This window comes from Patella vulgata, chromosome 6 (assembly GCF_932274485.2).
Source record: "Patella vulgata chromosome 6, xgPatVulg1.2, whole genome shotgun sequence".
NCBI lineage: Eukaryota > Metazoa > Mollusca > Gastropoda > Patellidae > Patella > Patella vulgata.
In genome coordinates, this window is record NC_065884.2 from 2,794,447 (window position 1) to 2,819,776 (window position 25,330).

Consider the following 25,330-nt stretch of genomic DNA (forward strand, 5'->3'; position numbering starts at 1 on the left):
AACAGTAAGATTTTATTCATAACTCTTTAAAATAAAATAAAATCGAATAGTTCTAAATATCCCTGATGATAATTTGTTGTTTAAAAGAGGTTTTAATTGTGAGTGGAGCTCGGTTTCTCTCAGAACCCTGTAAAACGTTTTCAAATAGATAGGCCTTCAAACGAGCTTCGTGACCACCAATCACCTCGTTTTGAGATAAACTTGTCCATAACGTCGACGTGTGCGCAGTTAACAACTCCCGGCATTACATCTGGTTATTGTAAAGGCATCGAATAGTCACGTTTCTCAGGTCGGCCAATAGTCTCGAACACCCAGAACACCGTTTTTAAACGTACGGAGCTATATTTAACTGAATGGTGGCGACTAGTCATCCATTGGAAATTAGGAGGCGAGCGCTCACAATATTTTGAACTGAAAATGTGTTCACATTACGTCTTTGGTATGCACAAATAAACGAGCTTTTGTCAGAGGAATCAATGAAAACTAGGATTTCTCATTCATAATTAGTATTTTAGAAAAAAAGTATATATGTTGTAATAAAATAAAATGAAAAATATAATGTGGGATTAAGAGAAATGAACATAGTATTGTACTCACGTTCTACAGCACTCTAACATATACAACCTACCATAGTCACGATTGACAATATTACAGATAATAAAACAAAATATATCGTCACATATTCCGATACACGGCGGTCTTCGCGTGATTATATACAACATTCAATAATCAGATTGTCACATTTTCCAATACAGAAGGAAGTTGACAATATTACGCTCGACGTACAACGGTCAGATTGTCACATAGTCCAATACACGTGAGATTTGACATTTTTACATAAAACGTACAATGGTCAGTTTGTCACACTTTCCAATACACGTGACGTGAGATTTGACAATATTACGCTCGACGTAAAACGGTCAGATTGTCACATATTCCAATACACGTGAGATCATTTGACAAAATTAAATTTGACGTACTATGGTCAGATTAACACAGAAATATGGAAGACCAAACAGCTCTTTATTCCATGTTCTTAGTCCGTATTTCTTAATTCATAGTCCTTAATTCTTATTTCTTCATTTGTTGTCGTATTTGGACATGTGTACACTAAAATTAACATTTGTATCTTAAAATCAATATTTGTTTTACAAATCAGTCATTTGTCATATCAGATTTGTAAAATGTATTTTAATTGTATTTCAATATAAATTTATTTTAGTAAATCAAAAAATAATCTACATTTACATTTCAAATCTCGAACAACAAATTTACAAATACAAATCTTGCAAAACATTTCTCCAAAAACATTTCTTCAATAACATGTTTGGTCTTCCATACAGAAAGGCGTTGGCAATAATTTTAAGATAACAAAGTGTCGTACAATATAAAACAAACTGTAAATCCATGGGAAATGTCTTTATTCTTTGATAAATGAATCCATACAAAAATATATCTGTTATTATGAAATCCTAAAATATTTGAATATTATGCTTATAAAACCATTGGCAACAAGGGCAAGATATAGACAAATAAATTAATATTATTACTGTGAAGTTTAACAGTTTATCGGGGAAGTTTTTGGTATTATTCCAATACGCAGAAATTATTTCTATGGTTACATTTGAAAGAATAAGTTCTTATTTATATACGAGAAAATTAACATATAACTACTAAGAGCTATGGATTATCCCGTAAAGTTGTTGGCTTGATACACAACGCATAGATTTTGAGCCTGGGTTGCAGAATTACCTGCTACACATAAAGCTAGGAATGGATCGAAGAGTTGACCATTTGGGCAAGACCTATTACGGAGATTTCCACGTGCACATTCGTAGTATGAATTACAACTGTTGTCATTCCAATTTGGGAATCTGTACAGGGTAACATCGTCTGGACACGGGAATGCTTCACAAGGAACTGTAATACAATACAATGGTATACTGTAATATATTGAGTGAGAGAGAGAGAGAGAGAGAGAGAGGGGGGGGGGGGGGTCCCTACTTTGTCCGAAACCACGCCGTCTGAGTCAATGACAGACCTTGTGATCTTAAACCGACGCTTTAGACGACCCCCCCCCCCCCCGCTCCCCAACGATGACAGACAAGTACTACTAGATCTGGGGTGTATATAAACGTAAGATGCTTCTACACGAATACAGAATACATATTATAATTAGATATTTCCTATAGATGGAGGTCACCTTTCATTATATTCAGACTACGTGTTACAATGGTCGACTGTGCGCTGCCGGGGCAGAATCGTTTACATGTACTACAGCTTTGTAAAATAATAAATAAGCAGTTGAGCAATACGGTTAATGTTATATAAAACCAAAAGCTTTAAGAACTATGTGAAAGATGGAAAGTACGGTAGCTTAATATTTAGGTGAAATGGAATGGGGTTTAACGCCCTACTGTTCGGCTCCGACTGGGCTAATGACGACGGGCATACGCCATACAGATGAGTGTGCTATGAGAGAAATTTTGCCCGGGGCAGCGGCATTATGGCCTACTCTTATATCGAATTCCAACTGCCAGGGGATCCCGTGTACACACTGGCGTGCACATAAAAGATCCCTTGGCAGTTGGAATTCGATATAAGAGTAGGCCGTAGCGCCGCAAAATTTCCCTCATAGTACACTGTATGGCGTATGCCCGTCGTCATTTGCCAACCGGAGCCGAACAGTAAGACGTTAAACCCCATTTCGTTTCATTTATATCATTATGTGTTACCTGTGGTTTGACAGAATATACCAGTAAATCCCAGAGGACAGCTACAAGAATATCCTATACCTGATGGATTGTTTACTACACAGGTAGCACCGTTAGTACACTGGTTATCAAAACATGGATCTGAAACTAAATAAACGCACAGCTCATCAATAACTTAATATGTCAAAATATTAGAGTCTGGCTGATTGGGTCTAGTTTTGTTTTCCTGAGTTTTATGCCGAGTATAAAATACTAAAGAACAATTTTAAATGTGAAGATCAATGTCGCTTTGACCCAGGAACTGACACCCCAAGAGCTAACCATCTTATTATTCTTGGAATGATGCACTTCGACATGGCGTCCATGACGTCATGCTCGATCCCATTACTAGTTTTTTTTATCTTGTCCACAGAATGTGTTAGCCGTGTGAAAACCCGACTAAGAGAGAGAGAGAGAGAGAGAGAGAGAGAGAGAGAGAGGGGCGGGCGAGAGAGAGAGAGAGAGAGAGAGAGAGAGAGACTAACATATTGTTCAATTTTATTTCAGTAATTCGACCCAGAAAACCCATGGGGTTGGACAGGCGACCCCACACCGCGCCATTTGCCTCAATGACAGACCTTGTGATACAACGCACACGCGCTAACCATTAAACCATCCAAATGAGAAGTGGCATGAGATGGTGATATAGAAAGAGTAAGCATATGGCAACATTCACTGCTCGTAGGCAAATTTGCATATACGCATTTATGTCTCTATCTCACTATATAACTCTGGCCTCTCTCTCTCTCCCTCTCTCTCTCACAAACTCTCTCTCTCTCTCTCTCTCTCTCTCTCTCGATAGAGTTTTACATAGTCTCACCTGTACCACAGCGGAGACCTGAATAACCAGTTGGACAATTACATTCAAAAGTTGTTGTGTTGACATTCACACATATGCCCCCATTCAAACACTGGTTCGTTGAACATGGCAAATTAACTATAAAAAATAAGTCAACAATTGAAGCAGACACATTGACCATATTTTAACTTATATAGAGTAACAAATGAAATACAAACGGATTAAAATACAGATCTATATTTCGTTTCGTTTTTTATACTTTAGATGGCGTCCACTGACCGGTTGTAGTGGAAAGTCGAGCCAGGGATCATACGAGCTGCTTTTAACCTTATGACGTCAGACATTTGATTAACCAATCAGCGTTGATGTTTCAAGTGGGTTACCGACTGTTGCGTTCACCCCACGCCCAAAACTCGCCGTAACTAGAGAATGGGCTTCTCTAGTCATTATCAATTTTCATTATCCCGGGCAGTGAATTAAAGTATGCAGCTAAACCCAATTGTTAAGAATACGTACAGGTTTCACATCTTGTACCAGAGAAACCGAGAGAACAGATACACTGGGCAGTACCAAAAGCTGTCAACTGGCAGTTTCCACCATTCTGACATGGATTATTGGTACAAGCTGTTGTTAAAGCTGTATAAATAAACCAATATATAAATAAACAATAAAAGATAGCCATGCGCCATACAATAGAGATGTCACAACAATCGCTAATCCGAAAGAAAACATGGATGTTATCCAAATTTGGTAAAGCATACGAATTTACATACTCCTCGCAGTGTTCCGTTTGATTAGACCTAATCCCACTTAGCACTGCTGTAAAGGAAGCAAATTTCTGTTTCAAAATTATGAATGGTCAATAGTCCGATTAACAACCAATAGCTAACTGCGTAACAATATGATTACGCTTTAAACGGAGCTCCAAATTGGACCAAATGTGTTTACATAACGTTACGTCGTGGCAACCGTTAAAAGCTTTGATCGCGTGTAGAGGGTTTTCGGAAACAGGTTGGGAGTGGGGGTGGGGGTGGGGGGGGGGGGGGAGGATGGTACAGATAACTCCCTTAAAACTATAATATAGCCGTTTTCGAGTTTACCAAGATTTTGTCAAAGGGGGGTAACTCCAGAATGGAAAGATGGAGAACGTTGAATATTGCTAGAGTTCATTCTCTCATGACCCTAATGTTTTCCACTAAATTTGAAAAAAAAAATCCGTTAAAAACTGTAACCTCCCTCGCTTTCACAAGGTTTTTGACAAAGGGGAAATAACTCCGGATTGCTGAAAATAGGGCTTATGCACTCAAAACCCCAATGCTTCCCACCAAATTTGACAAAATATCCCTTCAAAACTACAGCCCCTATTGCGTTCAAAATGTTGTCTGTAAGGGGGATAGCTCATGAACGAAATGCGCGCAAACTTGAAAATAAATAGGGTTCATCCTTCTATGATCCCAATATTTCCCACCAAATTTGAAAACACCCGTAAAAGACTACAGTGTCTATCGTGTTCACAAGGTTTCGGCAAAGGCGGAATAACGCCGGAACGGAAAGTTGTGGACCACATTGCTTCACATCATGAAACACGTTAAAAACTGTAGCTTCTATCGCATTCAAAAGCCAATCGAAAGAGTGTCGGTATAACACCCCTACATTGACACGCAATAAAATTCTTGGTATGCATTATTGGTGTTTACGGTATTATAAGGAACGATATTATAAAAGTGAAATTCAACATGTGAGTTGTCTTACCTGTGCCACAGTTTACACCTGTAAAACCAGCTTGACAATCACATCGATATGTTGTAGAGCTGGTATCTACACATGTACCACCATTAAAACACAGGTTCGTGTTCGTTGTACACCGCGTGTTACCTATAAAATAACATTTAAAAATAGAGAGAGAGAGAGGGTGAGAGAGAGAGAGAGAGAGAGAGAGAGAGAGTTAATGTCCACTCGACACAAACTAGGTCATATGGTTCAATTTCATTTCAGTAATTCGCTTGCGCGCATGGGTCTTTAGCAGTGGGGGGAAACCGGAGGACCAGGAGAAAACCCTCGTACAACCGGGGAATCGAAACCACGCCATGACAGACCTTATGATTCAACGCGCACGCGCTAACCATTCGGCCATCCAACCCGCCATTAACAATCCGACATATTTCAATTGATGGATTATAAAACGTAGAAAGAGAAGTCATACCACGGTACTATGGACCAGGAATTGACCATGACGTCAGTGAAGCCATCGAAGCACAATTGCACGTTTCATGTCCTTTTTTTTTAAATTACGTCGCCCCAGGACCAACAGGAAGAAAACGCTGACTGCAAACATCTTTGGTCTGTAGTACTCTGTACAGACATCGGCTTATTAGTCTCCAAAACTCTATGGTACAGATTCTTAGTCTCCGATTGTATGACGTTACGAATTGTTTACGTATGGTGGCCTCATCAAAAGCTTAGACAAACCATAGGGAGCCACGGTGGACCTGCGAGTAAGGCGCTTGGCTCGCTAAGCAGGGATCAAAGGGAGCCACGGTGGACCTGCGAGTAAGGCGCTTGGCTCGCTAAGCAGGGGTCGATCGCATTATTTGTCGAGAAAGAACATCGGGATTCGTCATCGTGGTTTTCCTTCCGAGATGTGCAGTGTCTAGTCGTTCGGATAGGACCAAAAACTAAGGTACCACGTACACGTTAAAACGTGTAAGCAAAAGAAGTCTTGAAATAAGAGCAGGCCAAAAAGACGCTGTTCCTGTATGACGTAAGCGCGTCTAAGCAGTACAGAAAAGAAGAACGTGAACCACAATTTCATCTGATATTTAAGAATACGTACGGATTTCACATCTAGTACCAGAGTAACCGAGAGGACAGGTACACTGGGCAGTACCAAAACTTGTCAACTGGCAGTTTCCACCATTCTGACATGGATTGTTGGTACATGCTGTTGTTATTGCTGTATAAATATATAAATAAATAAATAAACAATAAGATAGCCACACATTGCTTCAAGAATCGTCAAAACCTCGCGTTCTCAAGCCAATCTATCAAAAACTGTTTTCGACAAAGGGTGAAAACTCCGGAACGTAAAGCAGTGGAAAGCTACAAATCGCTGTGATTCGTCTTCTCATGGATGGCCACAATGCTAACAACCATATTTAAAGACCAAAGGTTGCCAGGCAACATACGCCCACATTTAGCAAAAGATAGAGAACAAGCTAAAAAAAACCCCACAAAAAACGCGAATTTTCGTACAACCAGGGTCCATAATCCAGGCAGTTATAGTCTGAAATGTATGAATATTGAAAGGGACTGAGTTCTTTGGGATATAAACATATATGTTACGTTTCTTCAAAATGGGACAAAAATTGTGACTTCTCTAGAGGGTCTACAACCTTCGTATTACATACAACAACCATAGTCAGAGAAGCATAACTTACGGATATTACAGAGAGTTCCACTAAATCCTGCTGTACACACACAACCAAATCCTGGGTTTGTTTCAATACATTGGGCGCCATTAGCGCATGGGTTGTTGAAGCAAGCAGAAGCTTAAAAAATAAAAAAATAAAAAAAAAACGTGCAGTTACAATGTTGCACTTTACTAATACACATACAGTCCGGTAGATATATGGCCGAACCTGGAAATTGTACACACAGTTTTTTTATGATTGATTTTAGTAGCCTATGGTGTCATCTTTCAGAATCCGCCATGTGAACCTCGATCACGCTTGAGCGTTTTGAGAAATTCAAGATGGCGTCCACGACAGCCGCCAGTTGAAATAATCCCCTATAACTCCCATAGTATTTAGTCTAGGTTCACTAGATATATTGGGTTTGGCGACCGGACTGATGCATTAGTATACAGAGACACCTATGTAGCAGCAGTAGTATTGCGGTATATTAACGAACTGGAACACATTATACTAGTGTTTACTGAGGCACGTGGTACACAAAGATCTCGACAGGGTGCATCCACTCATGATCATACATTTTACAGTAGATGTTGAAATATTCCGTTAAAAAATACAGTCCCTATTGCGTTCACAAGGTTGTGAACTCGATGGAACGCTCCATATCAATAGGTATTGTCCCCGCGTGGCCACAATGCTTCCTACCAAATTTGAAAAGAATTCGTTGAAAAGTGTAGCCTCTATCGTGTACACCAGTCAACTATTTGTTAAACACTGTAGTTTATATCGCTTTCACACGGTTTTCGACAGTCGACAGCGCCCTCTCGTAACAATGATGCACACCCAATCTGAAAAAAATCGGTCCAAAACTATTCCGTTTACAGGGTTTTCGACAAAGCGGCGATAACTACAGAACAGAGCTTCAGTTGGAGTCAAAAGCCAATTGTTGCCGACTATCCAAAGGAAAGTGTTACAATATAATACTCCTATAAAATTTAATGTTCTATTTATCTATGTGAATATCCGAAATTAGAAGTTCTCTTACCTGTGCCACAGTTCACGCCTGTATATCCAGTTGGACAATTACATTGATAAGTTGTAAAGCTGGTATCTACACATGTCCCACCATTCAAACACAGGTTCGTGTTCGTTGTACACAGCAGTTCACCTATAAAATTACAGTCAAAAAATGAAGTAAACAGATCGGCCAAAGAGTGAAACTTTATTGTCAACTAGATGCCTCAGACAAAATGTTTTAATTCATAGTCAATTCAGTACGAATTCGCGGTACTCAATAAACTATGGCGACTGATTGGTATCATGTCATAAGGCGACAACCCGACATCACGACATTTTAACCCGACATCACTACAACTCATGATGTCGTAATGGAGAGTGGGTCTAGAGGCTTCTATATGTTCTCCGATCCAAATTCTGTGAATAAATATTGATTGTTAAAAAGAAAACATGTCGTGTAAAAGTGTCGTATTGTCAGGATGTCGGGTTAAACGTTCGTGATGTCGTGGTGACGGGTTGTCGGCCGTTTTCCCCTCAGTACACTGATGTGTTTAAGAAAGATCCCTGGGATTTTGCAGGGTGATTTCTCCCTGTCGATAGTACAAGACGAAGGGGTTGGAAAAGAACAGTGCCTAGTTGTGTAGATAGGACAAAAACACAAGCGCCATGTGTGCACATACAAGAGCCCCTCACAGTTGGAATCCGATGAAGAAATGCCACGGTACATCGAAAATTCCCGTCATATCTTCAATAGTCCGAATGGTGCTGAAAAGTAGAAAAATGAAATGAAATGAAATGGGATTTAACGTCCCACTGTTCTACTTTCGGAGCCACGGTGGGTTCGGTCTTGGCGTTGGCCGAGATAATTTTTCGGATTTTTCGATGTGGTTTCCCCTTATTAGGGTTGGGGGAAGGAGGGTCTGTCACAAGGGTAGCTCTCTAGTCGTTCGGATAGGACGAAAAAACGAGGTTCTGTGTACCCATTAGCGTGCACGTAAATATCCCTTGATAGTTGGAATTCGATATAACAGTAGGACCCTAGCGCCGCTGTCTAGGTACAATTTCCCTCATAGCACACTGTATGGCGTATGCCCGTCTTCATTAGCCCAGTCGGAGCAGAACAGTAGGACGTTAAACCCCATTTCATTCTGCTCTGACTGAGCTAATAACATACGAACATACGCTATACTTTGAGGGAAACTTTGTGAAATCCTTATCGTGCTGCAGACAACGTGCATTAAATAAACCTTTTACTCACGTGTTTCACAGTTGGTTCCTGTATATCCAGACGTACAGGTGCATTGGTAACTTGTAAAACTCGTATCTCGACAAATTCCTCCGTTTCGGCACGGGCTATTTGTGCAGGGTAAAACTTGAACTGAAGGTGGAAAAAAATAACTGAAAATATAAACTATTTCTCAACCAATAATTAATCCGTCGAGATGGTGATACGTGCATTTTTGTGTCCCCTTAATTTCTTGGACGAAAAACAAGGGCTCCGTATAAACATTGGCGTGGAGGTAAAAGCACCCATTGCTGTTGTACTGCGATATAAGAATAGGCCGTCTCGCCGTTGTCCGGGAAATATTGCCCTCATAGCACAGTGTATAGTATATGTCTGTATCCATTCTACCAGTCGGGGCAGAACAGTTGGACGTTAAACCTTATCTGATTCTCATTTTCATCATTTAATAGGCAGAAACTGATTACCTGTTTCACAGTTAGTTCCGGTATAACCAGCTGTACAGGAACATGTATAAGTAAGCGTACCGGTATTGGTGCAGGTTCCACGGTTTCCGCAAGGTGAAGTGGAGCACGGTTCAACCCCTGCATCGACAAAAAGTGAGAAATTAGTTATAAAATACACTTGACACAAAGTAGGTTATTTCGGGACTAACATATGGTCCAATTTTCTTTCAATTGTGGGTAGGGTGGACCGGAGGACACGGCAAAATTATCCTCATAGCACAATGTATGGCGTAAGCCTGTCGTCATTAGCCCAGTAGCAGCAGACCAGTAGGCCGTTAAACCCCCATTTCATTTCACTTCATTTCTTGCGCAACGTACTCAAAAAAGCTTAAGACTCAGCCAACTCATTTTACGATCGATTTTACACTTCGCATGCGCGTTCCTTAGCCAATTGCGAATTGATTGGCAGACGTCATAATTCCCTGATAACTATGATGACGTCATTCTTTTAAAGTCCAAACATTCAAAACTTTTAACTTTCAGTCAAAGATCGTTTAGTTACCAGACACACGTGATTTATGGAATAAGTTCCCATATGACATCCGGTCCTGTAATAATGTTAATACCTTTAAGAAAAAAACTAAAACCCCATCTATTTCTCCATATATATATATTGATTTGTTATTATTCAATCTTGTGAGTATTTTTAATTATTAGTATTGTTTTGTTTAATATTTATGATTTCATAATTCGATAATTGTTCCATTGTAAAGCACCCCTGAACAGTATATGTGAAGGGATGGGAGGGGGCTATAACAATAACCAATATTTGTAATAATAATAATAACAATAATAGAATCCCCAATCCCTGATCCATATTCCTGTGGAGCATGTTTTCATTGAACCTTATATTTCATTTTTTTTTCACTAAGCCTAATACATCATTTGTTTCGATGAACCTAATATTTCATTTTTTTTTTCAATAAACCTAATATATCATTTGTTTCGATGAACCTAATATTTCTTTTTTTTTTCACTAAGCCTAATACATCATTTGTTTCGATGAACCTAATATTTCATTTTTTTTTTTCAATAAACCTAATATATCATTTGTTTCGATGAACCTAATATTTCATTTTTTTTTTCACTAAGCCTAATACATCATTTGTTTCGATGAACCTAATATTTCATTTTTTTTTTCAATAAACCTAATATATCATTTGTTTCGATGAACCTAATATTTGTTGTTTTTTTTTTTAATTTACTTATGATTAAAATGTTTTATAAATGGGGTAGGTTGGGGCTTATATATTTAAGGGGGCGTATCTTCGCGGGTACTTGATCAATCTACAGCATACTATTGGAAGTGAACTGGGAACTATTGACGACATGGTAACTCCCTTATGTATTCCTATTGCAAGTGCCCCCCCCCCACACACACACACCTTTGGGTAAAAAAAATTAAAACCAAAAAAAAGCTTTACATCTTTAAGTTTTGTATGCCTATTACATACTTAAATTCACCGACCGTAAAGACCTACATATTATAATATTATTGGTTGTTAGCTAATATGGAAATACACTGAATTAAATTTAAATCAATATTTAGCTTACTAGTATCACATCTTTGTCCAGTGTATCCTGTGCTAGTACAGTCGCAGTTGAAGGTTGAGGTTCCTGAATCGCTACACACTCCATTATTAAAACATGGCGATGAATCACATCCGGTAGTACCTGAAATAATATATATAAATATATGAGAGAGAGGGAGAGAGAACGAGAGAGGGAGAGAGAACGCGAGAGAGAGAGATCGTTGATTTGGTAATCGTTATTAGCTTGTAAATAAATCTCATACTGGCTATTTATTTTATCTGCGGACTATTGGTTTATGTAAGCAAGTACAGTCAGGTGTCTCACATTATGTATGGCTCCCTTGTTCCTACCCAGTGTACCGCACACCTCCACAGTTAGTCTAGCCTGATAGTGGATGTTTGATGTCCACAACATGATCCAACTGTGCACATATACCTAACAAAAGCTACAGTGATATTAAGCTAAGTTAAGTTTGTTAGTTTGCGCCAGATAAAATTGCTAGAAATCCTCAATATGTTAAACTTAAAGATGGATTATGTAAGATTTAAATCTGGCTGGTGCAGATCTTTCGTTTGGCCTCTAATGTTACATAAATCTTTACTTTCGACATTTATTCACATGACAAGTCCAAAAACAATTCTAAATTTATCTGGTGGTTTTGATTTTAAACGGATTTAAAACGGCTGTCAGTTAATAATTCAATTAAAACTTGAATAATATAGACTTTGCTTATTATCTGAACAACGGTAGCAATGACAACCAAGACTACATTATTCTTCAAAGGAACATAACTCTGTTCAGAATGAAGAAATGTCACTGAAATTTCCAATGTAATCTCTGTTTAATTTCCATCATCTATTTCTGAACTATTATTGCGAGAACTGTTAGTTCTTTATCGAAATCTTACATAACGCATCTTTTGTAGCGGATGTAAATAGCAGATTATTATGAAGACCTACTTAATTGGCACAGGAAGCCGCTATAACCGAAAGGACAAGTACAGGTGTAGCCATTGGTACTGATATTTGGCACACATGTGGCACCATTCTGGCAAAAGTTATTCGTACATGGTGAAGCTGTAAAATATAAACATGAACTTTAGAACACCATGATATAAATATTGGGATGATACGCAAACCTGAAAATTAAAAGGAGCTATGTTTTCTATTTCACTGGGCAGGACTCTCTTAAACGATGTCTCTCATTCCTTGATGAGTTGCGCCCCTTCCCGCAATATATCCCATAATTCTTGCATTAATATAAACAAACATCAATCGTGACGACGAATTAGAATTAATTTTAAAAACATAGATATGGAAATTTTACAATAAAAAAATTAAGAGTGTTGGATATTGAACTGGCATGCAATCAAATGGACTATTTGAAATGGCATTCTTAAATTAATTTCATGGGCTTCAACATCTTGTTTTAGGACTAGTTACCTACCTCCCTTAGACGCTGTTTATGATAATGTAAAAGACGGGATAATCTAGCCAATGGCCTATTATTCTCAAATGTTGACTAATATTCGTAGGGGTATTTAGCAGTGGGAGGAAACCGGAGGACCCGGAGAAAACCACGCGGTTGGGCAGGCGACCCTACTCCTTGTCACGTACAACCGGGGAGGCGAAACCAGGCCAGTTGCCTCAATGACAGACCTTATGATACAGCGCGCGCACGCTCTAATCATAAAGCGCCTAGTACAAAAACCAAAATATTATCCTATTGGATACAGTACAGAATATTTTAGCTGAATCATAACCAGCACGGCGTGGCACGGTGCTTACAGTAAATCTTTAATTCAACATTTATAACTGTTCAAGAAGGGGAATAATTTCAAACTTACTAGAACCACAAAACGTTCCCGAATACCCCGCATCGCATGTGCAGCCATATCCTAAACTGGATGTACTAGATGGAAAGCATGTGGCGCCATTTTGACACTGATTGTTGTTGCATGGATCACCTGAAAGGAACACAATAGTTAAGCACATGCTACTCATTAATTAACAGATAAAACTGACAATCGCTTTGCACCTGTACATAATATATATTGTATTGAGCTATTTCAAAATCAGTATTATTCGGTTAGCGCTATCGCTATGCGCATGTGCATAATATAAATATATTGTATAGCTATTTCTAAATCGCTTCCACCTTGCTTTACATAAGTTCAGTACATAATATATATTGTGTTGAGCTATTTCAAAATCAGTACTACTCGGTTAGCGCTATCGCTATGCGCACGTACATGATATAAATATATTGTATAGCTATTTCTAAATCGCTTCCACCTTGCTTTACATAAGCAAATCTCGTAAAACATTGAAAAAATGTTATCTTTATCAATAATAATGTTTTTTGTAAAATTTAAATTCAGGGTTTATGACGTGTTAAAGTAGAACTAATTCCAAACTTACTAGTACTACAAAACGTTCCTGAATAGCCTACATCGCATGCGCAGCCATATCCGAAACCGGATGTACTAGATGGAAAGCATGTGGCGCCATTTTGACACTGATTGTTGTTGCATGGATCACCTGAAAGGAACACAATAGTTAAGCACGCGCTACACATGTACACACCTGTACATAATATATATTGTGTTGAGTTATTTCAAAATCAGTACTACTCGGTAAGCGCTATCGCTATGCGCATGTGCACAATATAAATCGCATTACACCTGTACATAATATATATTGTGTTGAGCTATTTTAAAATCAGTACTACTCGGTTAACGCTATCGCTTTGCGCATGTGCACAATATAAATATATTGTATAGCTATTTCTAAATCGCTTCCACCTTGCTTTACATAAGTTCAGTGTATAATGCTTGATTTAAAAAAAAGATATCCATTAGTTCATGATAAAAAAAATCTCGTAAAATATTGAAAAAATGTTATAATCATCAATAATAATGTTGTTTTTTTTTGTAAAATTTAAATTTAGCGTTTATGGCGTGTTAAATTAGGTGAACTAATTTCAAACTTACTAATACTACAAAACGTTCCTGAATACCCTACATCGCATGAGCAGCCATATCCGAAACTGGATGTACTAGATGGAAAGCATGTGGCGCCATTTTGACATTGATTGCTACTGCATGGATCACCTGAAAGCATTAAAATAGTTAAGCACGTGATGCTCATATCTGATCCACCCGCTCAGCGCCATCTGCGTTTGCACGGGATAAGGTATAGCTCAGGTGGGACGAAACACAGAGGTTCCGTGCAGCCATTCGCGTGCACTTAAATGTCCGTCGTAGTGCGCTGTCTGGGTAGAATTTCCCTCATAGCACAGTGTATGGCGTATTCCCATATCTATCGGAGCAGAAAATTTCATTTCATAATCAGAGCAGTTAAACTGAAAGCTATTCAGTGTACAATATATGCTGAAGAGATTGTTATATACAGTGTTGCTGCATGGAGCACCTGTAAGCAATAAAATACTTGACCAAGTCATACTCATTAACAAACATATAAAACTGACTATCATAATATATATATTCGTTGAGCTATTTCAAAATCGTTCCACTAAAATAGCGCTTCCATTATTCACAAATATATATTTGGAAATCGGTTCCACTCGCTTGCATCGACGCTTAGCTTGGGCATACTGCCAAAAGCAGTCATATACATTAGTGCAGTAATATGTCGCCTCGTTTTAATATTGATTTGTTGCACAGAGATCACATAAAAAAAATGTTGTGCTGTTGTATTTAACCCATAGGTTATTTAGGGTAAGTTTTGCTTATTACAATACAGATAGGGCCCTTTCGCAGACATGTGGGGAAACGTTTGTTAATATTAAGTATCGTAGCTATGTATCGAGAAACAATCGTTTAACAGCAATAATCTCAAGACTAAAAAACGAAATTTCACTGTACATGTTACACATCCCGCCCTCATGGTAACTGGAGAATTTATTTAATCTAATTTAAACGACTTGTATATTACTAGTCAATACGGAGTAATTTACATAACATCGGTTTCTAATGCTTGATCAAAAGATATCCATTCCTTCATTAGTAACAGATCTCGTAAAACATTGAAAAAAATGTTATCTTTATCAATAATAATGTTTTTTTGTAAAATTTAAATTCAGCGTTTATGACGTGTTAAAGTAGAACTAATTCCAAACTTACTAGTACTACAAAACGTTCCTGAATAGCCTACATCGCATGCGCAGCCATATCCGAAACCGGATGTACTAGATGGAAAGCATGTGGCGCCATTTTGACACTGATTGTTGTTGCATGGATCACCTGAAAGGAACACAATAGTTAAGCACGCGCTACACATTAATTAACATATAAAACTGACAATCGCATTACACCTGTACATAATATATATTGTGTTGAGTTATTTTAAAATCAGTACTACTCGGTTAGCGCTATCGCTATGCGGATGTGCACAATATAAATATATTGTGTAGCTATTTCTAAATCGCTTCCACCTTGCTTTACATAAGTTCAGTGTATAATGCTTGATTTAAAAAAAAGATATCCATTAGTTCATGATAAAAAAAATCTCGTAAAATATTGAAAAAATGTTATAATCATCAATAATAATGATGGTTTTTTTTGTAAAATTTAAATTTAGCGTTTATGGCGTGTTAAATTAGGTGAACTAATTTCAAACTTACTAATACTACAAAACGTTCCTGAATACCCTACATCGCATGAGCAGCCATATCCAAAACTGGATGTACTAGATGGAAAGCATGTGGCGCCATTTTGACATTGATTGCTACTGCATGGATCACCTGAAAGCATTAAAATAGTTAAGCACGTGATGCTCATATCTGATCCACCCGCTCAGCGCCATCTGCGTTTGCACGGGATAAGGTATAGCTCAGGTGGGACGAAACACAGAGGTTCCGTGCAGCCATACGCGTGCACTTAAAAGTCCGTCGTAGTGCGCTGTCTGGGTAGAATTTCCCTCATAGCACAGTGTATGGCGTATTCCCATCTCTATCGGAGCAGAAAATTTCATTTCATAATCAGAGCAGTTAAACTGAAAGCTATTCAGTGTACAATATATGCTGAAGAGATTGTTATATACAGTGTTGCTGCATGGAGCACCTGTAAGCAATAAAATACTTGACCAAGTCATACTCATTAACAAACATATAAAACTGACTATCATAATATATATATTCGTTGAGCTATTTCAAAATCGTTCCACTAAAATAGCGCTTCCATTATTCACAAATATATATTTGGAAATCGGTTCCACTCGCTTGCATCGACGCTTAGCTTGGGCATACTGCCAAAAGCAGTCATATACATTAGTGCAGTAATATGTCGCCTCGTTTTAATATTGATTTGTTGCACAGAGATCACATAAAAAAAATGTTGTGCTGTTGTATTTAACCCATAGGTTATTTAGGGTAAGTTTTGCTTATTACAATACAGATAGGGCCCTTTCGCAGACATGTGGGGAAACGTTTGTTAATATTAAGTATCGTAGCTATGTATCGAGAAACAATCGTTTAACAGCAATAATCTCAAGACTAAAAAACGAAATTTCACTGTACATGTTACACATCCCGCCCTCATGGTAACTGGAGAATTTATTTAATCTAATTTAAACGACTTGTATATTACTAGTCAATACGGAGTAATTTACATAACATCGGTTTCTAATGCTTGATCAAAAGATATCCATTCCTTCATTAGTAACAGATCTCGTAAAACATTGAAAAAAATGTTATCTTTATCAATAATAATGTTTTTTTGTAAAATTTAAATTCAGCGTTTATGACGTGTTAAAGTAGAACTAATTCCAAACTTACTAGTACTACAAAACGTTCCTGAATAGCCTACATCGCATGCGCAGCCATATCCGAAACCGGATGTACTAGATGGAAAGCATGTGGCGCCATTTTGACACTGATTGTTGTTGCATGGATCACCTGAAAGGAACACAATAGTTAAGCACGCGCTACACATTAATTAACATATAAAACTGACAATCGCATTACACCTGTACATAATATATATTGTGTTGAGTTATTTTAAAATCAGTACTACTCGGTTAGCGCTATCGATATGCGGATGTGCACAATATAAATATATTGTGTAGCTATTTCTAAATCGCTTCCACCTTGCTTTACATAAGTTCAGTGTATAATGCTTGATTTAAAAAAAAGATATCCATTAGTTCATGATAAAAAAAATCTCGTAAAATATTGAAAAAATGTTATAATCATCAATAATAATGATGGTTTTTTTTTGTAAAATTTAAATTTAGCGTTTATGACGTGTTAAATTAGGTGAACTAATTTCAAACTTACTAATACTACAAAACGTTCCTGAATACCCTACATCGCATGAGCAGCCATATCCGAAACTGGATGTACTAGATGGAAAGCATGTGGCGCCATTTTGACATTGATTTCTACTGCATGGATCACCTGAAAGCATTAAAATAGTTAAGCACGTGATGCTCATATCTGATCCACCCGCTCAGCGCCATCTGCGTTTGCCAAAAAGGTTAACCAAGATTCTACGGCGTGGTTCCTCCGTGTCAGAGGTGGGGGGCTGGCACGGGATAAGGTATAGCTTAGGTGGGACGAAACACAGAGGTTCCGTACAGCCATTCGCGTGCACTTAAGAGTCCGTCGTAGTGCGCTGTCTGGGTAGAATTTCCCTCATAGCACAGTGTATGGCGTATTCCCATCTCTATCGGAGCAGAAAATTTCATTTCATAATCAGAGCAGTTAAACTGAAAGCTTTTCAGTGTACAATATATGCTGAAGAGATTGTTATATACAGTGTTGCTGCATGGAGCACCTGTAAGCAATAAAATACTTGACCAAGTCATACTCATTAACAAACATATAAAACTGACTATCATAATATATATATTCGTTGGGCTATTTCAAAATCGTTCCACTAAAATAGCGCTTCCATTATTCACAAATATATATTTGGAAATCGGTTCCACTCGCTTGCATCGACGCTTAGCTTGGGCATACTGCCAAAAGCAGTCATATACATTAGTGCAGTAATATGTCGCCTCGTTTTAATATTGATTTGTTGCACAGAGATCACCTAAAAACATGTTGTGCTGTTGTATTTAACCCATAGGTTATTTAGGGTAAGTTTTGCTTATTACAATACAGATAGGGCCTTTTCGCAGACATGTGGGGAAACGTTTGTTAATATTAAGTATCGTAGCTATGTATCGAGAAACAATCGTTTAACAGCAATAATCTCAAGACTAAAAAACGAAATTTCACTGTACATGTTACACATCCCGCCCTCATGGTAACTGGAGAATTTATTTAATCTAATTCAAACGACTTGTATATTACTAGTCAATACGGAATAATTTACATAACATCGGTTTCTAATGCTTGATCAAAAGATATCCATTCCTTCATTAGTAACAGATCTCGTAAAACATTGAAAAAATGTTACCTTTATCAATAATAATGTTTTTTTGTAAAATTTAAATTCAGCGTTTATGACGTGTTAAAGTAGAACTAATTCCAAACTTACTAGTACTACAAAACGTTCCTGAATAGCCTACATCGCATGCGCAGCCATATCCGAAACCGGATGTACTAGATGGAAAGCATGTGGCGCCATTTTGACACTGATTGTTGTTGCATGGATCACCTGAAAGGAACACAATAGTTAAGCACGCGCTACACATTAATTAACATATAAAACTGACAATCGCATTACACCTGTACATAATATATATTGTGTTGAGCTATTTTAAAATCAGTACTACTCGGTTAACGCTATCGCTATGCGCATGTGCACAATATAAATATATTGTATAGCTAATTCTAAATCGCTTCCACCTTGCTTTACATGAGTTCAGTGTATAATGCTTGATTTAAAAAAAGATATCCATTAGTTCATGATAAAAAAATCTAGTAAAACATTGAAAAAATGTTATAATCATCAATAATAATGTTTTTTTGTTTTTGTTTGTAAAATTTAAATTTAGCGTTTATGACGTGTTAAATTAGGTGAAGTAATTTCAAACTTACTAATACTACAAAACGTTCCTGAATACCCCACATCGCATGCGCAGCCATATCCGAAATTGGATGTACTAGATGGAAAGCATGTGGCGCCATTTTGACATTGATTGCTACTGCATGGGTCACCTGAAAGCATTAAAATAGTTAAGCACGTGATACTCATAAACTCACACACAAAACTGATATGTGCATTCGAAATCTGATCCACCCGCTTAGCGCCATCGAGATTCTACGGCGTGGTTCCTCCGTGTCAGTGGTGGGGGCCTGGCAAGGGATAAGGTATAGTTCAGGTGGGACGAAACGCAGAGGTTCCGTGCAGCCATTGGCGTGCACTTAAGAGTAGGTCGCAGTGCCGCTGTATGGCGTATTTCCATCTCTATCGGAGCAGAAAATTTTATTTCATAATCAGCGCAGTTAAAATGAAAGCTATTCAGTGTACAATATATGCTGTAGAGATTGTTATATAAAAGGTTGCTGCATGGAGCACCTGTAAGCAATAAAATAGTTGACCACGTCATACTCATTAACAAACATATAAAACTGACTTTCATACTATATATATATTCAAAGTCGTTCCACTAACATAGCGCTTCCATTATTCACAAATATATATTTGGAAATCGGTTCCACTCGCTTGCATCGACGCTTAGCTTGGGCATACTGCCAAAAGCAGTCATATACATTAGTGCAGTAATATGTCGCCTCGTTTTAATATTGATTTGTTGCACAGAGATCACATAAAAAAAATGTTGTGCTGTTGTATTTAACCCATAGGTTATTTAGGGTAAGTTTTGCTTATTACAATACAGATAGGGCCCTTTCGCAGACATGTGGGGAAACGTTTGTTAATATTAAGTATCGTAGCTATGTATCGAGAAACAATCGTTTAACAGCAATAATCTCAAGACTAAAAAACGAAATTTCACTGTACATGTTACACATCCCGCCCTCATGGTAACTGGAGAATTTATTTAATCTAATTTAAACGACTTGTATATTACTAGTCAATACGGAGTAATTTACATAACATCGGTTTCTAATGCTTGATCAAAAGATATCCATTCCTTTATTAGTAACAGATCTCGTAAAACATTGAAAAAAATGTTATCTTTATCAATAATAATGTTTTTTTGTAAAATTTAAATTCAGCGTTTATGACGTGTTAAAGTAGAACTAATTCCAAACTTACTAGTACTACAAAACGTTCCTGAATAGCCTACATCGCATGCGCAGCCATATCCGAAACCGGATGTACTAGATGGAAAGCATGTGGCGCCATTTTGACACTGATTGTTGTTGCATGGATCACCTGAAAGGAACACAATAGTTAAGCACGCGCTACACATTAATTAACATATAAAACTGACAATCGCATTACACCTGTACATAATATATATTGTGTTGAGTTATTTTAAAATCAGTACTACTCGGTTAGCGCTATCGCTATGCGGATGTGCACAATATAAATATATTGTGTAGCTATTTCTAAATCGCTTCCACCTTGCTTTACATAAGTTCAGTGTATAATGCTTGATTTAAAAAAAAGATATCCATTAGTTCATGATAAAAAAAATCTCGTAAAATATTGAAAAAATGTTATAATCATCAATAATAATGATGGTTTTTTTTGTAAAATTTAAATTTAGCGTTTATGGCGTGTTAAATTAGGTGAACTAATTTCAAACTTACTAATACTACAAAACGTTCCTGAATACCCTACATCGCATGAGCAGCCATATCCAAAACTGGATGTACTAGATGGAAAGCATGTGGCGCCATTTTGACATTGATTGCTACTGCATGGATCACCTGAAAGCATTAAAATAGTTAAGCACGTGATGCTCATATCTGATCCACCCGCTCAGCGCCATCTGCGTTTGCACGGGATAAGGTATAGCTCAGGTGGGACGAAACACAGAGGTTCCGTGCAGCCATACGCGTGCACTTAAAAGTCCGTCGTAGTGCGCTGTCTGGGTAGAATTTCCCTCATAGCACAGTGTATGGCGTATTCCCATCTCTATCGGAGCAGAAAATTTCATTTCATAATCAGAGCAGTTAAACTGAAAGCTATTCAGTGTACAATATATGCTGAAGAGATTGTTATATACAGTGTTGCTGCATGGAGCACCTGTAAGCAATAAAATACTTGACCAAGTCATACTCATTAACAAACATATAAAACTGACTATCATAATATATATATTCGTTGAGCTATTTCAAAATCGTTCCACTAAAATAGCGCTTCCATTATTCACATACTGTCAGAAGCAGTCATATCCATTAGCGCAGTAATATGTAGCCTCCTTTTAATATTGATTTGTTGCACAGGGATCTACTTTGAAAAATGTTGTACTGTTGTATTTATCCCATAGGTTATTTAGGGTTAGTTTTGCTTATTACAATACAGTTAGGGCCTTTTCGCAGTCATGAGGGAAAAGTTTGTTGAAATTAAGTAGGGTAACTATATATCTTGAAACAAATATTAACAGCAATAATCTTGGATGTACTAGATGGAAAGCATGTGGCGCCATTTTGACACTGATTGTTGTTGCATGGATCACCTGAAAGGAACACAATTTTTAAGCACGCGCTACTCATTAATTAACATATAAAACTGACAATCGCTTTGCACCTGTACATAATATATATTGTATTGAGCTATTTCAAAATCAATCCTACTTGGTTAGCGCCATCGCTTTGCGCATGTACATAATATAAATATATTGTATAGCTATTTCAGTGTCTAATGCTTGATTTAAAAAAAATATACTGAGCGCCATGGAAAACGCATCACTTTTTTTCCCAAATATTTTATTACTAGGTGGTTTTGTATATATAATATTATGCAATACTATGAACTATTGTTTCACACAATGCTCCCAAACGCAAAAAATATCGGCCCGTGTCCACAAAAAAAATTGCACGAGATGCACATGAAAAACCCAATATTCACGTGCAGAATTGTGTGTGAGCCCTTTAAAAGCATGTTTTCAACTTAATGTACAGTACATGTACTGTGAAACGTCAATCTGTCGTAATTTGTTGTTGGACGTGTGAAGGAATCGAGCTAGAGATGCCGAGACTTACTGAAAATCAACGGAATGAAGCCATTGCAATGTCCCGGGCTGGCATGTCTACACGTGTTATTGCCAGACACTTTAATTGTCATCAGTCCACTATTGTAAGGTTGGTGGAACGTGTTCGTGTTACTATCCTCAGGGATCATCGCCGTCAGCGGCGTTTGATATGGGCTCAAGGACAAAGTGTGCTCTTCAGTGATGAGAGTCGCTTTCATCTTTATCACGCTGATGGCCGTCAACGTGTGTGGAGACGTCTTGGGGAACGTCTTGCATACTGCTGCTTCTTCGAAACGAGTCGATGTGGTGGAGGAAGTGTAATGGTGCGGGGAGGCTTCACATTTCATCACCGGACCGCCCTACACATTTGCAGGGGTCGCGTTAATGCTGTAGCCTACCGTGATGATGTCTTGCAACGAATTGTTGTTCCGATGTTTCGCGCTCACCCACAACTTCAGCACTTCCAACAGGATAATGCACGTTCGCATACCGCCCGTTTTAATATAAACTACCTGGCTGCTAACAACATCAATGTCTTGGACTGGCCAGCCATGTCTCCGGGCATGGCACCGATAGAACATGTCTGGGATGTGATTGGATGCCGTCTGTATCGGAGACCACAGATGCACACCATTGCTGCTTTAGAAGCTGCTCTTGTCCAAGAATAGAACAATTTTCCCCAGGCCTTCTTTCAAACATTGGTTAATTCCATGCGACGTCGATGCACAGCGTGCGTAAGAGCCCGTGGAGGACACACGCGCTACTGACATCTGTGTCGTACTTTTGGTTTTGACCCCTCTGCCTTTGTACCGTTGATTACAGATTAAACATCCATAAGTGTACAAATGTGTTGTTATTGATGTGTTCCCATTTGAATATTGTTCACAATACGAAGCAAATAAATAAGATATGTTTACAGGATCATTTTGTTATACGAAAGACTAAGTGATGCGTTTTCCATGGCGCTCAGTATATATCCGTTAGTTCATGATATAAAAAAATCTCGTAAAACATTGAAAAAATGTTATAATCATCTATAATAATGTGTAAAATTTAAATTTAGCGTTTATGACGTGTTAATTTAGGGAACTAATTTCAAACTTACTAATACTACAAAATGTTCCTGAATACCCTGCGCCGCATGTGCAGCCATATCCGAAATTGGATGTACTAGATGGAAAGCATGTTGCGCCATTTTGACACTGATTGTTGTTGCATGGATCACCTGAAAGGAACACAATTTTTAAGCACGTGCTACTCATTAATTAACATATAAAACTGACAATCGCTTTGCACCTGTACATAATATATATTGTATTGAGCTATTTCAAAATCAATCCTACTTGGTTAGCGCCATCGCTTTGCGCATGTACATAATATAAATATATTGTATAGCTATTTCAGTGTCTAATGCTTGATTTAAAAAAAATATACCGAGCGCCATGGAAAACGCATCACTTTTTTTCCCAAATATTTTATTACTAGGTGGTTTTGTATGTATAATATTATGCAATACTATGAACTATTGTTTCGCACAATGATCCCAAACGCAAAAAAATATCGGCCCGTGTGCACGAAAAAAAATTGCACGAGATGCACATGAAAAACCCAATATTCACGTGCAGAATTGTGTGTGAGCCCTTTAAAAGCATGTTTTCAACTTAATGTACAGTACATGTACTGTGAAACGTCAATCTGTCGTTATTTGTTGTTGGACGTGTGAAGGAATCGAGCTAGAGATGCCGAGACTTACTGAAAATCAACGGAATGAAGCCATTGCAATGTCCCGGGCTGGCATGTCTACACGTGTTATTGCCAGACACTTTAATTGTCATCAGTCCACTATTATAAGGTTGGTGGAACGTGTTCGTGTTACTATCCTCAGGGATCATCGCCGTCAGCGGCGTTTGATATCGGCTCAAGGACAAAGTGTGCTCTTCAGTGATGAGAGTCGCTTTCATCTTTATCACGCTGATGGCCGTCAACGTGTGTGGAGACGTCTTGGGGAACGTCTTGCATACTGCTGCTTCTTCGAAACGAGTCGATGTGGTGGAGGAAGTGTAATGGTGTGGGGAGGCTTCACATTTCATCACCGGACCGCCCTACACATTTGCAGGGGTTGCGTTAATGCTGTAGCCTACCGTGATGATGTCTTGCAACGAATTGTTGTTCCGATGTTTCGCGCTCACCCACAACTTCAGCACTTCCAACAGGATAATGCACGTCCGCATACCGCCCGTTTTAATATAAACTACCTGGCTGCTAACAACATCAATGTCTTGGACTGGCCAGCCATGTCTCCGGACATGGCACCGATAGAACATGTCTGGGATGTGATTGGATGCCGTCTGTATCGGAGACCACAGATGCACACCATTGCTGCTTTAGAAGCTGCTCTTGTCCAAGAATGAAACAATTTTCCCCAGGCCTTCTTTCAAACATTGGTTAATTCCATGCGACGTCGATGCACAGCGTGCGTAAGAGCCCGTGGAGGATACACGCGCTACTGACATCTGTGTCGTACTTTTGGTTTTGACCCCTCTGACTTTGTACCGTTGATTACAGATTAAACATCCATAAGTGTACAAATGTGTTGTTATTGATGTGTTCCCATTTGAATATTGTTCACAATATGAAGCAAATAAATAAGATATGTTTACAGGATCATTTTGTTATACGAAAAACTAAGTGATGCGTTTTCCATGGCGCTCAGTATATATCCGTTAGTTCATGATAAAAAAAAATCTCGTAAAACATTGAAAAAATGTTATAATCATCAATAATAATGTGTAAAATTTAAATTTAGCGTTTATGACGTGTTGATTTAGGGAACTAATTTCAAACTTACTAATACTACAAAACGTTCCTGAATACCCTGCGCCGCATGTGCAACCATATCCGAAATTGGATGTACTAGATGGAAAGCATGTTGCGCCATTTTGACACTGATTGCTGTTGCATGGATCACCTGAAAGGAACACAATAGTT

At 38.1% G+C, this 25,330-nt stretch overlaps 2 protein-coding genes across 8 annotated transcripts in view; both read right to left on the bottom strand.

Moving 5' to 3' along the window:
- LOC126823509 (fibropellin-1) overlaps window positions 1–25,330 on the bottom strand; it is a 73,830-nt gene that overhangs the window by 3,837 nt on the left and 44,663 nt on the right. The window contains exons 14-16 of one of the 2 annotated variants that reach the window (XM_050552392.2): window positions 25,191–25,310; window positions 23,448–23,567; window positions 21,699–21,826 (exon numbers count right to left, since the gene is read on the bottom strand). The exons of the other annotated variant lie outside the window; for it this stretch is intronic. Coding sequence (XP_050408349.1) covers window positions 21,714–21,826; window positions 23,448–23,567; window positions 25,191–25,310 — 353 coding nt within the window. The 3' untranslated portion in view covers window positions 21,699–21,713. Of the gene's footprint in view, window positions 1–21,698; window positions 21,827–23,447; window positions 23,568–25,190; window positions 25,311–25,330 lie in introns of those variants that run through there. 2 annotated transcript variants of the gene reach the window in all.
- On the bottom strand, window positions 3–20,726 carry LOC126823523 (fibropellin-1). Of its 6 annotated transcripts, XM_056101635.1 has the most exons (22): window positions 20,455–20,726; window positions 19,272–19,391; window positions 18,769–18,888; window positions 17,559–17,678; window positions 17,058–17,177; window positions 15,906–16,025; window positions 15,406–15,525; window positions 14,254–14,373; window positions 13,682–13,801; window positions 13,108–13,227; window positions 12,221–12,337; window positions 11,283–11,402; window positions 9,690–9,806; window positions 9,238–9,357; window positions 8,008–8,130; window positions 6,990–7,100; window positions 6,386–6,505; window positions 5,305–5,427; window positions 4,069–4,188; window positions 3,574–3,690; window positions 2,736–2,861; window positions 3–1,920 (listed from the first exon to the last, which is right to left on the bottom strand). In XM_056101635.1, the coding sequence occupies exons 1-22, from the start codon at window positions 20,609–20,611 to the stop codon at window positions 1,688–1,690; spliced, it is 2,784 nt and encodes a 927-aa protein (XP_055957610.1). In that variant the 5' UTR covers window positions 20,612–20,726; the 3' UTR covers window positions 3–1,687. The 6 variants fall into 6 exon arrangements, with proteins under 6 accessions (XP_055957610.1, XP_055957611.1, XP_055957612.1 ...); XM_056101636.1 differs by lacking the exon at window positions 20,455–20,726 and having other exon boundaries at window positions 19,272–19,648; XM_056101637.1 differs by lacking the exons at window positions 19,272–19,391; window positions 20,455–20,726 and having other exon boundaries at window positions 18,769–19,075.

Coding starts and splice junctions, on each gene's coding strand:
- LOC126823523 (XM_056101635.1), bottom strand. CDS start 20,611: ATGTGTAGCGCGTGCTTAACTATTGTGTTCCTTTCAGGTGATCCATGC. Junction 11,403..12,220: donor CGGCTTCCTGTGCCAATTAA/GTAGGTCTTCAT, acceptor ATATTATTTCAG/GTACTACCGGATGTGATTCA. Junction 2,862..3,573: donor AGGTCTCCGCTGTGGTACAG/GTGAGACTATGT, acceptor GCGTTTATTTAG/TTTCAGATCCATGTTTTGAT.